This window comes from Heptranchias perlo, chromosome 29 (genome assembly GCF_035084215.1).
Source record: "Heptranchias perlo isolate sHepPer1 chromosome 29, sHepPer1.hap1, whole genome shotgun sequence".
NCBI lineage: Eukaryota > Metazoa > Chordata > Chondrichthyes > Hexanchiformes > Hexanchidae > Heptranchias > Heptranchias perlo.
Window position 1 is genome coordinate 10,421,109 of NC_090353.1, and position 14,220 is coordinate 10,435,328.

A 14,220-nucleotide genomic window follows, 5' to 3' on the forward strand; every position below is an offset into this window, starting at 1 on the left:
CTTGATAGCACTGTCGACGACACCTTCCATCACTTTGCTGATGATTGAGAGTAGACTGATGGGGCGGTAATTGGCCGGATTGGATTTGTCCTGCTTTTTGTGGACAGGACATACCTGGGCAATTTTCCACATTGTCGGTTAGATGCCAGTGTTGTAGCTGTACTGGAACAGTTTGGCTAGAGGCGCGGCTAGTTCTGGAGCACAAGTCTTCAGCACTACAGCCGGGATGTTTTCGGGGCCCGTAGCCTTTGCTGTATCCAGTGCACTCAGCCGTTTCTTGATATCATGTGGAGTGAATCGAATTGGCTGAAGACTGGCTTCTGTGACGGTGGGGATATCAGGAGGAGGCCGAGATGGATTATCCACTTGGCATTTCTGGCTGAAGATGGTTGCAAACGCTACAGCCTTGTCTTTTGCACTCACGTGCTAGACTCTGCCATCATTGAGGATGGGGATGTTTACAGAGCCTCCTCCTCCCGTTAGTTGTTTAATTGTCCACCACCATTCACGACTGGATGTGGTTGTGGAATCGCTTAGCTCTGTCTATAGCATGTTGCTTCCGCTGTTTAGCATGCATGTAGCCCTGTGTTGTAGCTTCACCAGGTTGGCACCTCATTTTTGGGTATGCCTGGTGCTGCTCCTGGCATGCTCTTCTACACTCCTCATTGAACCAGGGTTGATCCCCTGGCTTGTTGGTAATGGTAGAGTGAGGAATATGCCGGGCCATGTGGTTACAGATTGTGCTGGAATACAATTCTGCTGCTGCTGATTGCCCACAGCGCCTCATGGATGCCCAGTTTTGAGCTGCTAGATCCGTTCTGAATCTATCCAATTTAGCACAGTGGTAGTGCTACACATGTTGGATGGTGTCCTCAGTGCGAAGACGGGACTATTGAGTCACAGAGCCTTGGGACATGCTCACACTTCCTTCATGCAACTTGTTTCATGACCTCAGCTAAAAGGGGTCACGTGGAGTAATGTTGAGCACTGCCCCCACACAGAGGGAAAAGAAGTGAAGGGAGAGCTAACCTGGGCCACTCTTGCTTATCCTAGCCATTTGGGCAGAAGCCTGTTGTCCTTCTGCCCACCTTTGTTCTGAAATGGTGTGGTACTGAGACTTTGGAAGTGAAAACACAACAATAAAAGCAGTAAATTTAGTTTTATTTTAAAAACAGCCCCTATTGTATAAACATTCAGAAAATGAAGGCAGCAGCTGCATTGCCCAAATAGTGTTGCCAAACTTGCTAAGTAGTGTCCCCTATTTTGTAGTCTTTTTGTTTGTATGGGCCTCGCTCATGTCTTTTCACCTTCCTAACTATTTTACCATCGTTCTGACCTTTTTATGTCTCCCCATCACCTCACTAATATTCTATATTATCTAAGTTTTCTATGAAGCATTTTGCCAGTTATTAAACCCATTTAACTCTCTCCCAGTAATTGCTGTTTCTGTTGATTCTCTGACTTCTTCGGCTTCTCCCATTTCTCTCCCTTATTTTTCAATATTACTTATCTTTCGGTCTTCATTTCTGATTGAGGAGGTACATACCCAAACCTATTCTCTTTATTGATGCTGTTATCCACCTGTGGTGTACTTCCAGCATTTGTCTTTGAGAAAATAGGCAAAAAAACCCACAAAGGGCAACAAAGGGCTATAGGCACAATAGTACTAAGAGGACAGTCAAGGTAACAGTAAGGCTACTAAGAGATGAATGAGGAATGCAGGTAGTGCAGAATGACAGATAATAAGTAAGTACTTTTCCTCAGTTTTTACAGAGGAGATGGCTACAGTGTAGAATTACCTGAGGTGGGTGTGGAACTATTGGTAGAGGTTATTGTTCAAAGAGAAATGGTACTGAAGAAGTTAATCAACCTTAAGGTAGACCAATCATTGGGATATTGTGGTTTATATTCCAGGAAGAAATAGTAGAGGCTCAGACTATAATTTTTAAAAATTCTGCGTAATGGAAAATTGTGTGAAAGGATTAGAATGTGGCTTTACATCAACCTACTGTAAAAAAACTAAAGCATCTTCCTCCATTTTTCTCCCCTCCTTTCATGAAGACGCTCACTCCAGCCAGGGTTTGAGGTCTACGGCTGCCAGCAGCTCCAAAGTGCCACACACAAATGGCCATCCTTTATATGCAAACCCGGGCAGTGACTTCAGGTGGGCTGTTTGGTTGTAGGGAGCATTAAAGTCCAAACTGTCCTAACCAGCATCATACTTGCTCTTTGGCAGGAAACATCGGTCAGCCACTTGAAGGAGCGACTCTACCTGATTTTGCTGCCTCTTACTGGTTCTGGGCATTGAGTCAACTATAATGACTGATCTAGGCTGAGATTAAGTATCTAAGCACAGACCAGGGATCAAACCAGGGGCCTTCCTGGTCCGTTTGGCTCAGGACCACACCTACTGGCTCCATTTTTACAATATTACTCCTAAGCCCCTCCCAGCCGTCTGATGATTATTCATTTTCTTCCAGTTTTCAAACCCCCTATCCATCTGTATTTCTTCCGCTCTGGTCCTCCAACAGTACTAAGAATTGCAAAAAATTCAAACAGGATAAATCAATGAGTAAAAAAATAAAGGGGCAAATGGAAGTGCTGAGTGTCTCATCTCTGGTCAGAACCTTCTACTGATGCAGACAACAAAATTGGGCTTATGAGGAATTCACTGGAACAGATGAGGAAGGGAACACCCAGAAAACATTTAACAGACAGCTGGACACTGTAAAGTTCTTCTACCCGGAAGTCCATTCCAAATATTGACGCTCTTTGCATGAAGAAAAACTTCCAGACATCAGCCCTAAATTTTCCTTTCACTCGTTTGAAACTGTGCTCCCTTGTTCTACTGTCACAGTTTAATGCAGTTATGGTTATGTTTGGGTTATCCCTGAACCAACACCTAAAAACAGATCATCGGATCATCATCACATTGCAGTTTGTGGGATCTTGCTGTGCGCAAATTGGCTGCCGCATTTCCTACATTACAACAGTGACTACACTTCAAAAGTATTTAATTGGCTGTGAAGCACTTTGAGACGTCCTATGGTTGCGAAAGGTGCTATATAAATGCAAGTCTTTCTATGTTTAGGGTTTACCTTTTCGATGCAGTTCACTATGTTATATGACCTTTAAGTGGTTCCCGCTCCGTCACCTACTTTCATGGCTGAAAAGCTCAAGTTTCTCTAGTCTTTCTTCGTAACTCAGTCCTTGGGGGGGAAAGGGAGGGGGGAAATGCACATTCTTTCTGGATGGATGGGCTAAGATGGCCTGAATGACTCTTATCCATATCTATTGTGGTCCAGTAAATGAGTCTTGCCACCTGTCACAGAATGCATTCCTCAAACTTTAAAATAAAAAGAACACCGCAACCCCCCCCCCCCCAAAAAAAGCCGCAGCATTCCTAAATAAAACCAGAGTCTCCATTTCAACATTTTAATCCTTGAAAATGTTATACATTGTTTGCAAAATCTTTACTGGTGTAACATCACGAGAAGGCTCCTATCCATTAGTTCTCCCCTATCATTCATAAATTCCAATTATTCCCATCAACAGCAAGCAGACAGTGAATCCGGAGTTTAATTGACTGCCTCTACAACTGACTTTAGGTGGTTTTGACAAATTGGTGATTTCTTAACAGGATATTGGACTGATTCACAACTTTAAATTTGGGATAAATATTCACAGTTGGGGTTTTGAAACTAGGATTCCACTCACACTCCCAGATGCAATTTTAATACTGGATTCAAGGCATCACTGGGGATTGGTGCAGTAATGAAGTTGTTGTGCCACTAGATGGCATCAGCGTACCTTGTAAGTATTTTACTTATTAACATCAATAGTGACACCTAGTAGCAGAATACAAGTACTGCAGTTGCGTTTTATTATACTGAGTGAGTGCTCAATTTCAGCAGCTTGGCCCCCTTCTGCACAGTCTCAAACTGCAATATCGACCACCCATGGATAGCAGGCCGAATGTTAACTAGCAGCTATGGGTAGGGGGTAATTCTAGACAGGCACTCTTAAAGACAGGATTCACTGTATTAAAATAGCTCCACAGTAAACATCAGGCTGGATCAGGCAAAGATTTGAAACTGATCATGGATTAAATAAACCATTTTATATGTAAATAGTACAATAGAAAAGTTTTATCTGTAGAAGTAACAGGAAAAAAAAGAGGCAGGAGCCCATTAAAACTTTCCAGTCAACATTTATCACTGATTGACAGTCTATATAAAAAGGAAGAGAGTAGCTAAAGTAAACATTGGTCCCTTAGAGGATGAGACTGGGGAAATAATAATGGAAAACAAGGAAATGGCAGAGGAATTGAACAGATATTTTGTATCTGTCTTCATAGTAGAAGACACTAATAATATACCAATAATAGTAGAAAATCAAGGGGCAAAGGGGAGGAACTAAAAGCAATCACTATCACTAGAGAAAAAGTACTAGGTAAACAAATGGATCTAAAGGCTGACAAGTCCCCTGGACCTGATGGCTTGCATCTGAGGATTTTAAAAGAAGTGGCTACAGAGATAGTGGATGCATTGGTTGTAATCTTCCAGAATTCATTAGATTCTGGAAAGATCCCAGCGGATTGGAAAACCGCAAATGTAACACCCCTATTCAAGAAGGGAGTGAGACAGAAAGCAGGAAACTATAGACCAGTTAGCCCAACATCTGTCATTGGGAAAATGCTACAATCCATTATTAAGGGAGTAGTAGCAGGACATTTGGAGACATATAATACAATCAAGGAGAGTCAACATGGTTTTATGAAAGGGAAATAATGTCTGACAAATTTATTAGAGTTCTTTGAGGAAGTAACAGGCAGGGTGGATAAAGGGGAACCAATGGATGCAGTATATTTGGATTTCCAAAAGACATTCGATAAGGTGCCACATAAAAGATTACTGCACAAGAGCTCATGGTGTCGGGGGTAATATACTGGCATGAACAGAGGATTGGCTAACTAACAGAAAACAAAGAGTCGGGATAAAAGGGTCATTTTCAAAATGGCAATCTGTAACTAGTGTGGTGCCGCAGGGATCAGTGCTGGGGCCTCAACTATTTACAATATATATCAATGACATGGATGAAGGAACAGAGTGTCTTGTGGCCAAATTTGCTGATGATACAAAGATAGGTGGAAAAGCAAGTTGTGATAAGGACACAAGGTGTCTGCAAAGGGATATTGACAGGTTAAGCGAATGGGCAAAAATTTGGCAGATGGAATATAATGTGGGAAAATGTGAAGTCATCCACTTTGGGAGGAAAAATAAAAAAACAAAATATTATTTGAATGGAGAAATACTACAAAGTGCTGTGGTACAGAGGGATCTGGGTGTCCTCGTACATGAAACACAAAAAGTCAACATCCAGGTGCAGCAGGTAATCCGGAAGGCAAACGGAATATTGGCCTTTATTTCTAGGGGGATGGAGTATAAAAGCTGGGAAGTCATGCTGCAACTGTACAGGGTGCTGGTGAGACCACATATGGAGTACTGCGTACAGTTCTGGTGCCCTTATTTAAGGAAGGACATACTTCCATTGGAGGCAGTTCAGAGAAGGTTCACTAGATTGATTCTGGGTATGGAAGGGTTGTCTTATGAGGAAAGATTGAACAGGTTGGGTCTATACTCATTGGAGTTTAGAAGAATGAGAGGAGACCTTATTGAAACATACAAGATTTCTGAGGGACTCGATAGGGTAGATGCTGAGAGGATGTTACCCCTCATGGGGGAATCTAAAATTAGGGGGCATAGCTTCAGAATAAGGGGTTGCCCGTTTAAGACAGAAATGAGGAGGAATTTCTTCTCCCAGAGGGTCGTGAATCTTTGGAATTCTTTACCCCAAAAAGCTGTGGAGGCTGCGTCATTGAATACATTCAAGGCTGAGTTAGACAAATTTTTGATCGGCAAGGGAGTCAAAGGATATGGGGAAAGGGCGGGAAAGTGGAGTTGAGGTAAAAATCAGATCAGCCATGATCTCATTGAATGACGGAGCAGGCTCAAGGGGCCGAATGGCCTACTCCTGCTCCTATCTCTTATGATTTTATGGTCTAGAATTTGAACAGATCAACAATAATCAACTAACGTTTATTAACGGAATTATTTTCATTTGTCAGTTAGTGTGAGACAGTATCACTTTTGCAACTCATCAAGGGCTGCATTCTGGTCATCAAACGAGTGGAATGCAAGATGGCAGTCTTTAAATAAAATGGAACAGGGGAAGTGGCTGTGTGGAGGCCAGGGAAACATTCCTGACCCTTTACACTAAATTAAAAAAAAACACATTAATGGAAGATGCTAAAAAATACACAGCAGGTCAATCAGCACCTGAACGAGAGAAAGGTTAAGATTTTGGATGTAACCTTTTGTTAAAATGCACCTGAAACGAAAACCTGTCTTCTTTCTTTCAGATGCTGGTTAAGCTGCTATCTGTTTCCAGTTGCGTTTTTTTTTTACTTCTAAAAACACATTGGCCTTGAGATTATTAGCATGGAAAATCTTGATCCATTGCTCTGAAATTCCTCTTGCCACTATTTTTGCAGTGGTGTTAAGCCAAACATTAAATGTTCAAAGCATTACCGTCCCACAACATAATTTCAAGGCCATGATTTTATTGCAAGATCCAGACAATTATAAATCAGGAGTTTACCGGTCTGGCCTGTTTAGCAGTTGATTCACTGGATTTTTTATGTTACCAAATAAATGTTGAGAAGCAGCCTGCATAATTTGAAGTCTCTCAAATAATTTTTAGATATCCTTTCTCCATCAGCAACGAGAGTGTTTCAGTCTTTTTAATTTTGCTCAGCTGGGTGTCTGACATGTGGAAACCCATCACCAAGAGTTTTCAAACTACTGAGAAATCTACATAGGTGGAGTTTGCCCGATGTGAAGTGCACACTCTATCTGCAAGTCCACACCTCTGTACCTAAACCCAGAGAATTTAGGTGAAAATTGGCACTGCTGGGAGTTTAAAAATCAAAAAATACTGGTAGACTACCCACTGCTTGTCTGGCTAGGACCAGCCTGCTCATTAGGACACTGGCTTGTAGGAATATCTCCAACTGTGTGGAAAGAATCCTCGTCCCCAGTGACAGGTCTACCAGTCCACATCTAATCAATAAGTCAGGACTGGCTGGTTAATTATCAACAGGGCCCTGGAGTACAGCAGATCTGCCTGACTCAGACATCACAATGCAGAATCTGCCACGGAGGATTGACTCAATTCTAATCCCTCCCCATTGCCAGGCCCCACTTCACCCCTTCCCCCAAAGAGGGCAGTTTCAGTATTAATGGCACCCTATACCATTCACAGTGCAGGCTGCATAGAGCTCCTTGCTTATTTATCAGGGAGAGATTTGCAGGTTTTTTTGCTGTAAACAAGACTTAAATTCTAATCGCCAAAGATTATCAGAAAGGACACTGTGTGTTTACAGTTAAAAACAAACAAGTTTCAGCAGAGCTGAACCAGAACGAGTGAGTAGAAACTTTCCCCAAACATCCCTCAAAAGAGGAAGTGCTTTCACCTGAATAGTAGTTACTCATTCTTCACATGGGAGTCTAAGGAATGAGTGCCCGTAGACTATTTGACCTCGGTGGGCAACAGCAACAGGGGCCAATCCTGTTGTGCATTTGAGGACATTGGGTGACCAAGTTCTGGCAGGAGTCATTGGATAGAGATAAAGAGCAGCAACACTCCCTAGTCCAGGGGTGCTGAGGCCAAGTGGGGTGCCCTAGCGCCACTGCGGCTAAGATCATCTAACTCAGCACATACTGGGGAACCTGCAACCCTCCTGATCCGTATGGCTCGATACTATACAGGGCACTGCACGTAGCAACTGAGCCAATCTTGAATGTTAGACAGGCAGATATCTGTGCACTTACCAGTAACTCTCTAACTTCTTGTTTTATGCCCTTAAACTATTGCCTACAGCAAGCACTGGATAAATATTTTGAATTGAACTCTCCATACGGTGGAGTTCTATGGACCTCAGGAATGGTTTCAGTAGTTGAAGTGATCCACACCAGTAAGTGGACAGATAATTCAGCAGTGCACACTTCCCCTTTAAGAATACATTCCATTATTATAAGACTAATAACATAAACATTTTTAATGTTTTCTGAAAGTACACTAGCAGACTTCATAGAGCATGTGTGGTTTAGTGAGTCACGAGATTACACTTCCACTATTGCTAGAATAGGTTAAACAATGAAAGAGCCAGGAGCTGGGACGGGCACACACGGCCATTTGAATTTTGGACAAATTTGCAAGCTGGATCGAAAATGAAGGCTGTGCACCTCACAGTCGCTGAAGTGATTTCTTTTTTCCCTTCCAATTTTACCCCTTGCTCTTCTTGCACAGAAACCGACCACCCTCATTCTCTGATTGTCCCCATCCTGTGCGGACAGCAGGTCACACCAGGTATGGGCTCGGCTGTGATGTTCTCCACAGTGGAAGGCATGAGAAAAGGGCAAAGCTAAGGTTTTCTGTTCTGCATGGCTCAGTGCCAACAACAACAACTTGCATTTTTTTAATCACATAAAGCATTACCTTTACCCACTGCGTCATTGGGAACTCCCTTTTAAATTTGTATGATGTCGGATAACCAGAGTCAAAGTATCAGCGCCACCAACTTTAGAACACTCACTTTTTTGGTTTGAAGTGTGAATTAACATTGTACTGTAAGAATGGTGACTGGGTGCCTCAATGGAAATATGGCAAAGAAAATATAAAGGATTCTGTAAATCATTTTTAACTAGTTCTATTTTAGGCATCAAGTAAAGCTACTGTAGTCCTCACAACTAAACCAGCACAGAAACTAGGTGGAAAAACTGGCAAGATTCTTCCCAATACTCAGATTCAGTTTCTCTCTCCTTCCCCTTCACACTCTCTCTCTCTCTCCCCCACAATCCCCCTCTGTTTTTCTTTCCTCGTCTCAGCCTCACATTCTCTATCTACCTCTCGATATCTCTCTCTCTCTCTCTCTCTCTCACACACACACACACACACACACACTTTGTGTCTCTATGTCTCCCCCAAATAGAAGCAGAAAAGGGCAGAAATACACAGGTCAGTCAGCATATGTTTAAAAAAAGACTGGTTTACGTTTTAGATGCAAGAGCCTTCTCAGAACTGAAAAATGATTAAATTGCTTTGTAAAGTGAGAGGAAAGAAGGGGGAGGTAAAGATAAGAGATACTCCAAACAGATTGAGGAAGTTAATGGATTAATGGAATAAACCAGTGTACCATGGAGTAAATGGGTCTTCTGGAAAGCAGAGAGGGATACAGGGGCAGCTGGGGGGGGGGGGGGAGAAAAGAGGAGTGGGGAGGAAGAAATGTGCTTGGTGGTGAGATCATAAATGTGGTAGATGATGATCTGGTGAATGCAGAGGCTGGTGGAAAAGTGAAGTCAAGGAGAATCTTGTTGATCTGAGAGGAGGGGGAGTGGTGAAGATAGAGGCCTGGGAAGTGACACTGACAGTCATGTACCCTGTCAACCACAGTCAAGGGAAAATCCTGTTAGAAGAAAAAGGAGGTAATTTCAGAAGCTTAGGAAAGAACGTGGAGTCATCAGTGGAAAATGCCACAGAGATGGAGAGTCTGGGAAGAATGGATAGATGGTAACAGTAAGAAGCATAATCCATTGAGCGGTGGAAGTCAGTGGGCTTGTAAGAGATGAATGTAGGTGGCCCATTGCCAGAGATGGAGAGAAGTTCAGGAAGGGAAAGCAAAAGTCAGAGGTCTCTCTCTTTATTCCTCTCAGTCTTAAACTCCAGCTCTTCTCCCATTCAATCCTGCACAGTCTTTCTCCCACATACAGTTTTACATTCTTTCACTCTCCTTTCCCTCAGTTTTACGCTCTCTCTCTTCACCCACTTGGTCTCTCACACTCTCTTTCACTCACTCCTCTTCTTCCCAGTCTTAGTCAGAGCACAGCTTCGTCTGAACTTCAGCTATATTAAACAGTAAAAGAGGACTGTCAGCAGAGATTGAGGTTGTTGTGTAACACGGCGTCAAAAGCAAAGATTCATTTTTTTTGATAGAATTCTCCAAGAGCTGACCCAAAAGTAAGCACAGAATGCACTTTAAAATAACACAAAACATCTTTAAAAATTTAAAATTCAAATTGTCTAAAGCCCAATATCGAGCGGTACAATGGTCACAATTCTATTTGGATCAACAAGATGTTTTATTCTCCGAATTTCCCCATCCCTCTGCTCCAGAAGTTGCTGACTCACACTAGTGCAGCTCTGTGGATGCCATTTGCTCTCTAAGACCAAGTGGCCATTCCCCATGTGTGAGCTTAAACAATGAGCCATTGACCATGGAGAGGGGAACCTCACCGTGTCGTCGAGTTCTATTCTTGCCCGTCAGCCACACAGCCACCAGGTGGCAATCAGGAGCAGGAACCGCGGGGCTGATTCTAATCGTCAGAAGCTCAGGGCTGCGAGCATCCCTACCAAAGCCTTGCTGTGATCAGATAACTGAGCTCAGATTGGGCGTTAGGCATGGACCCTGTATGGCTCAATACCCCATGGAAAAAAACTGCTGGCAAATCGGAATATTTCCTCCCTCCTGCACAGCCATCATCACCAAGATAAAGAAATTATACATTTGTGGGTTTTATTTTCAAATGGTGTCTCTACCAGGATCCATATTTCAACTGGCCTTTGATTCCTCCATCTATCAACAATAATTTCTAATATATCTAATTGTGGTCACCATCCTCCTCCTCTTCACCATCTGTGCTTTCACTGCTCTCAGTGGATTCAGTTATTGTCATCTGGTTGGAGTCCCCTATCTGTACATTTGTGGCGTGCTGAATCTGGATTATGTTGGGGCCTTGGCCTTGCTGCTGTGCAGAACTACTGACAGTTACATTCTGACCTACCTGGCTATTGCCAGGATTCAAGGGCTGAAACGGTGGTTGCATAAATTGGCAGAAGGCAGGATGCGGGTTGCAATTTTGTTGGTTAGGTAACATCGGCGGTAGGGGATAATCAAAGCCCGGTGGTAGGGGATAATTAAAGCCTGGTGGATATACACCAGAGAAACCAAAGCCTGGATACAGAGGTGGGTTTAACATGGGCTGTGCCTGCCCATTAACTGCAGCAGATCCTGGATGCGGTGGAGTTGTTGGTGATAGCTGGAAGAATTGATAACGTTGTTGCATCAGGGCTAGTTGATTGCAAAGTTGCATATACTCATTTCGAGCTGATACAGCTTCCTGGGCACGCTGAACATCTCTCTCGACCTGTTTTATTTTTTCTTGAGTCTGTTTTTGACATTGCTCACTGAGCCAGACTTTTTTATGCTTTTCAAGTACACATTTACGAAACGTCTTTTTTACATACCTCTCAAAGTATTTGGAATTCTCATCCAGACCATGGATTACGTTCAGTGCAAAAGGGATCTCATTTTCACGCAACCAATCCTCCTTCGGTAGCAGTGGAATGACTGTGTTGTACTTGTGCTCATTATTGATTGAATGCATCAGGACCATATTGGTCTCGTAGTCTGCCCAGCGTGTCTTAAAATTGTTTGTGAGGAGGAGGATTGTGAAGGCAGAGTTGTTAATTGCATCTTCAATGCACTTTATTGGAGACTGTCCCGGGATAGAGAAGTCCCCACAAAACGTTGCACCCCCCACCACCCCTAATGATTCCAGTCTAACTCGCACGCTTTCTGCAATTTCCACATCCTCTGAGGCATGCAAGACAACAAAAGGGTAAAATTTGTTCTCAAAGCTCTCCTCCAGACTAAGGGTAGCGCTCAGTGCAAAAGGGATCTCAGAGGGAACTCCGGAAGGGCTGAATTTACCAAGTGATGTGGTTGCAGAACAGTTAGTCTGGTTACCTCTCATTCCCAGTGAAGGATTGTGTGAAATGGAATTGGTATGTTCTCCATTCCTTGTCCCCTGGTCCCCCGACAATTTTGACTTTGAAGTAACTACCAGACCACCTTTTGTATTCCCAGTACATTCAGTTGGTCTCGTTTCGTTCACTTTGGCTCTTGATGAGCTTTTTGTTGGACAAACTGAGAGTGCACCCTCCTGTTCCCCATGCTGAGCCCTCGTGCTATCGGTCACCTTCCGCTCCTCTACACAGCAGGCAGAAGGTAGATTCAATACAGCATTATTATAATTATTCAAAGACACATTGGTAGAATTAGCAGTGTTAACTCCACACTCTTCAGGGTTTGCTATTGAGGAGTTTAAGTTGTCTTGACATGAACTGGAAATGAATGATGCAGTAGGAGATGCACTGATTTCAAAATGACTGGGCATTGTAATTTCTGAAGTATTAAGTGACTCAGTCGGTTTTTGAATTGGGATGGTCATCGGATTGGTTCTACATGCAATAGTTGATCTCATACTCGGGCTTGGCTCTTCAATTGACTTCAAAGCTGATACTTCAGCATTTTCCTCATCTTCAAAATCCAGAGAACCACACTGCAAGCTAAATTCTTCAATAAGTTCTCGAAGTTCCATACTGCGGTCTTGACTGTTGGACTTGAACACCTTGATGGCAGCTCGACATGCTCGGTCCCTCACGGAGGGGCCACATAGATTTTCCTCCACAAGAACCATGAGTATCCGAGCCAGGTCTGTGAGAACACTGCCATCTTCTTCAGCGAACTCTTCATTTGGTGTTTCAGCTGCTCCCCGTTTTCCCAACGCAACACCGTCTGAACCTTGAATTTTGTTGAAAACGTACAAAGCGGATCTGTTAGCCGGTGCATCACTTGACACCGACCGTGCTATTCTCTCAACCTCGTCTTTCTTTTTCAAGAAGAACGATACGATGCTATAAAGGAGTCGATGAGCGAGTTGATGAGCTTTTGAAGCTCTCGAGTTTTCAGGATTAAACTTATACCACAGACTGCGCAGTCTTTCCTCTGGGATTCCGGACAAAATGTCAAACAAATCATCGAAGGATGGAGTGCGATCACAATCTTCTGCCATGATCACACCTACTGCTAGAACAGAGCCAGATTAATGGAATACGAAGGAGCCATCCTGTGTTAGTGTATTTCAACATTGCTTCTGATCCCACCCAGACTGTTCTGACAACAGGAGACCACCTTTTGGGCACATCATACCGGGGATGGGCGGTTTGTCAGTCTGCAAAGCCTATTTACATCTTGTAGCACCAAAATTCAGGTGGACTGAGATACTTTGCTGGGCTCCATCAGTTCAATCTGCAAAAGAAAAGCAAGACAGGAGTCATTACTCTAGTCAACAAAATTTTCAAGATTAATCCTGTATGCCTATTCCTCCCCTCTCTTTTTAAGCTGTTTAGTCACACTGCGGTATGATTCCATGGGTGCTGCCTGCCCTCTGGTGCCATTTCCAGGTAGCCATTCTTCGTGTGTGAACTTAGAAGGTGTGGCAGCAGGCTAATTACCCATGGAGGACATCACAGGCTAGAGCCATCCTCTCTTCATGCAATGTCCACGCTCACACACGTTACAGCAGGAGACAATGAACAGCAATCGGGAGCAGGGATCTTCATCTTATTATGTAGACAACCATAACACAGCCCAGCTGCCACTCCTGGTCGAAATCAGCTGACTTAGTCCAGTCCAGCGTTCAAACTCGAGATCGTCTGGTCTCCGTGGTTCATCGTTACGTCGGGACACATCTGTATCCATTGGTCCACATCTGGATCCACTGGGCCATTAGGGAAGCTCTGATTTATTCAACAGAAACCAGCACAAAAGGAATTTAACGGTCCTCTCCTCCCACGCGCTAAACACAAACCGCGCGCGCGTCGCGCATGCGCAGTCGATATGCGGCCGCGCATGCACCGCAGATCCCGCCACCAGAGCCCCTGGTTCACGCATGCGCAGTTGATCTTCATTTTAGACCCCGCCCCCCCCCCCCCCCCCCACCACCACTGGAAACGTGGCAGCCGCCATTAGAAAGCCAGTGGTGCCTGGAGGCAGCTGCTGAGACCAAACCTGCTTACAGCCGTGCCTGGAGGCAGCTTTAACCCCTCTGCTGCAAATTCATGAAATCTTATCTCGTAGTTTAAATAATATTTAACAACTTACTCTGGAATGTAACTTATTTTAGTACTAGCAGATCTCCTGTGGCATTGCTCACAGTAAGCCAGATGTTGCACTACTTTATAAGCGCAGGGGTGTTATACCATGTAAATGTATTATTCTGCTGCTGAGCTATATTTAAGCTGACTTGTCCCATTTCG

The 14,220-nt window shown here is 43.7% G+C and overlaps 1 protein-coding gene across 2 annotated transcripts in view; it reads right to left on the bottom strand.

The window, feature by feature from the left end:
• Positions 1-1,142: 1,142 nt before the first annotated feature.
• The window catches only part of ticam1 (TIR domain containing adaptor molecule 1), a 39,146-nt gene continuing 26,068 nt past the window's right edge, over positions 1,143-14,220 (bottom strand). For both annotated transcript variants that reach the window (XM_067968099.1, XM_067968100.1), the window contains one exon: positions 1,143-13,210. In XM_067968099.1, the coding sequence (XP_067824200.1) occupies positions 10,719-12,974 (2,256 nt within the window). In that variant the 5' untranslated portion in view covers positions 12,975-13,210 and the 3' untranslated portion in view covers positions 1,143-10,718. The remainder of the gene's footprint in view (positions 13,211-14,220) is intronic.